Source organism: Nicotiana tomentosiformis, chromosome 2 (genome assembly GCF_000390325.3).
Source record: "Nicotiana tomentosiformis chromosome 2, ASM39032v3, whole genome shotgun sequence".
Lineage (NCBI taxonomy): Eukaryota > Viridiplantae > Streptophyta > Magnoliopsida > Solanales > Solanaceae > Nicotiana > Nicotiana tomentosiformis.
This window is the reverse complement of record NC_090813.1, coordinates 87081297-87084470: the sequence shown is the minus strand read 5'-3', so window position 1 is coordinate 87084470 and position 3174 is coordinate 87081297. Positions and strand designations below refer to the sequence as shown.

The window sequence follows — 3174 nt, the reverse complement described above, 5'->3', positions numbered from 1 at the left end:
ATTATAGACGTTTTGTAAATGTTCAACTTGGAGAGGGGATCCGATTGTATGCTGTTATAAATAAGTAGACAACATAAATTTTGGCTTCAGAAGATATATGGATACAAAATATAGAGTGAAAAGTGTCAACAGACCTTGAACCTAAATCATTTTTTGTTTCTAGTCTGGTGCAGAGTTCTAAATTCTTACAGCTATCTAATTATATTCTACTGCAACATAGAACACTGAAAATATTAATAGCCAAGTTAAATGCGCCTGAGGCATTTAGTATAAAACATTCACTAAAAGCAGAAGAAGACCTTAACATTTTCCCCACAGAAACCACTTGATTGCCACATATTGTAAGTCCTTTGCATCTGATTAGAGTACATAAATATATATAAAACACAGTACATGGCAAGAATTTAAGGTCACCAACTTGTGTACTCATGAATATAACCCAGCCCTTGTTGCAATATCCCTTAAAAAATTTAAATGAAGGTAGCCAATGGATCACATCCATATATCCTTTTAGTATAATTGTTTGCTTAGAGATTCGTAGGAACTGAGCTTACAAGTTACAATGCAGGACATAGAATTAGATCAACCCTATCTATAGTCACGGAAAGCAGGAAGGAAAAAAGACAAAAAAAAGGAATTAAAACTTATGCAATTACTTAAGAATGCTTACCCAATAAACCAAGTAGCTTGGTCAATCACAACACAATAGTGTGCTTGCATGTTCCTTAAAAAAAATATATAGATGACAAATTGTGGCTTTGAGCAGACAAAGAGGCTATCCACGTTAGATATATACAAACAATGTTTCTTTTTTAGGAGTAACACTTTTAGCTAATTATTTGTTTTAAAACTATGAATTACAGTAGCTAGGTTTAGTATGATCATGTCAAATCCAGTGCTGATACTAAGGGCTACACTGTGCAAGGAGGAAGTCAATCCGGAATCCGTTGCAGGGGTAAGTTTTGTGTTGATCTGAAAATTTTCCTTTGTTAATGTAAAGTACTTCAGTGTTTCTCTGGTTTTGGCACTTAATTTAAATGGGTCGTTATCTCATTTAATTTTCAAATCCTTCTTTTGTTAGTGTCAAGTTAAAAATTATTGGTCCTCCGGCTTAATTAATTAATTTTTATCAAGCTAAAGTAGGACATAATATAGCCCCATATGTTTTGGAATAGAGAAAATACAAATGATGTGTATGAATTAGAAAACTCACCATAGAAAGCCCATCCCAAACATTAATTATTCAGTTTGAAAGGAAATTAGACTTGGACATTGATTTCAGTTCAATTTCTCGGAATTTAAGGTATGTAGAGCAGTGCCAAGATTCTGAGATCATCTGGTTGCTTTTTTTAACTTCACTTATTCTTAATTTACTTGTAATACAGTACTACACCAAAAACTCCTAAACTTTTAGTGCACCGGTTGATACATATTTAGTAGACTTACAAAAACAAAATTAAGCACCAAATCAAACCATAACATCCATTACCAGTGGCTCAGAGAGGGATTTGCGAAAACTAAAACAGAAGGCACCTCTATAGTAGTACTAAACCTAGAAATTAATAAACAGGAAACGAAATTTTACTTAGCTTACGCTGTCCCCCGACCTTTAGATTTGGCTGCAGTGATATGAGTCCCATTCTTTCTGATCGCTACCTTGAACAACTGGAAATTGAAGAGAAGACATAAATATATATTGGATTGAGAATTGTGGAAGTAATTAAATGACTAAATTGTACTACTACACTTTTGGAATTAGAAGTTTACCTTGCGATGAGGTACTTATTGTAGCCATAACTGCAGTTAAGCTGGAGTTCATTATTGTTCGATTAACATCATGATCCCAATTTCGGGTACTAGAAGAGGAGCTATTGTAGTTCGAATTAGCTGCAGCCTCTTCAGTACCACTGAGATTCGGGTGATGAAAACCCAAAGTTGAGGAAGAAGACTTGATATTCTTCCTTTCCACAAGTACAGATCCGTGAATCATTTCTTTAATTTCATCAATCTTAGTCTGCTCCTTTACTACTGATGATGAGTTAAGTTTGGCTTCAATTTGGGCCCAGATTTTCTTGATTGTTCTTTCCCTAGCTCTTGCTCTAGCCTTTGCCCTTGACTCTCTCGCAACCAAATTAAGTATAGCCTCCTCTTGTTTTGCTCTTGCAAGAACAACGTCCTCACATTCTGAATTAATAGATGAAGGACTTTTCTTTGCTGCTGACGACTCATTAGGGCTGGTGATTTTGATCTGAGCAGTAGTCAGCTCTTCAATGGCTAATTTGGACTTTGTGAATAGCCAATCAAGGGTTTTACTTGGTTTGTCAAAACCAAGCATATCTTGTAGATCAAAGAACTTACGAGCAACCCCAATGGACAATCTCACCCTCCGATCCCTATGACCTTGTGATGTCAAAATTTTACTGTGTCTATCTTTTTTCATAGGTTTCTTCATCATCGTATTTAAAGGATAGCAAATTTCCTGATTATTTGACTTGTTGTGGATGACATTGTTTGCAAACATCACCGAGCTGTTGTTGTCGATTAAGTGACCATTATTAGCGGCTAAGTAATGAGTAGAGAGTTGATCTTGGTGTTGATGAAGGAGTATTTGGTTGCCATTAATGCCAAGAAAGGAAGAATTAGAGCTGCAAAAAGATGGTATTGAACACCGGAGAATAGGGTTCCCACTACTGTTTCCAGAAGGGAACATCTTTTTTTTTTTTTTTTTTTTTGAACTTATAAAATCTTGAAGAACTAAAAAAACTGCAATTATAAGCAGCTAAATGCTACAGCATTTGACCTTTCACAAGCTTGATGGGGGAGCCCTTTTGTTTCTGGCACTATTACTCTAAAAAATACTGTAGAGAATTAAAGGAGAAGAAGAAAGAGTTTCTTAAATCTTGGGCTGAGACTGAATACTCTTACTTCTTCTGCTCGTTTTAATTTGTTTCTACTTTTCCATCTTCTACTCATAAAAGAAAATCTTCCTTTTAAAGAACAACTTTCTCTATTCATATCAACATCTCAGTAATCCCTAAACAGTGTGTAAACGTACTAACGTAGCCCTCATCCACTTTTAAGAGATGGAAAAGTGATGGAAATTGCAAACAATTATTAAGAGTGAAGAACAAAGGCAAACATTTATGGACAAACAGAAGAAGATATGAGTTATTT

The 3174-nt window shown here is 35.0% G+C and overlaps 1 protein-coding gene across 1 annotated transcript; it reads right to left on the bottom strand.

The window, feature by feature from the left end:
* Positions 1 to 1400: 1400 nt before the first annotated feature.
* Positions 1401 to 2720, bottom strand: LOC104113005 (transcription factor CYCLOIDEA). The gene is made up of 2 exons (XM_009623069.3): positions 1768 to 2720; positions 1401 to 1665 (listed from the first exon to the last, which is right to left on the bottom strand). The coding sequence occupies exons 1-2, from the start codon at positions 2708 to 2710 to the stop codon at positions 1610 to 1612; spliced, it is 999 nt and encodes a 332-aa protein (XP_009621364.1). The 5' UTR covers positions 2711 to 2720; the 3' UTR covers positions 1401 to 1609.
* Between the last annotated feature and the right edge of the window lie 454 nt (positions 2721 to 3174).

Excerpts from the sequence above, each read along its gene's own strand:
- LOC104113005 (XM_009623069.3), bottom strand. The coding sequence starts at position 2,710 with ATGTTCCCTTCTGGAAACAGTAGTGGGAACCCTATTCTCCGGTGTTCA. Across the intron at positions 1,666-1,767 it reads AATAAGTACCTCATCGCAAG|TTGTTCAAGGTAGCGATCAG; the intron begins GTAAACTTCTAA and ends TTCAATTTCCAG.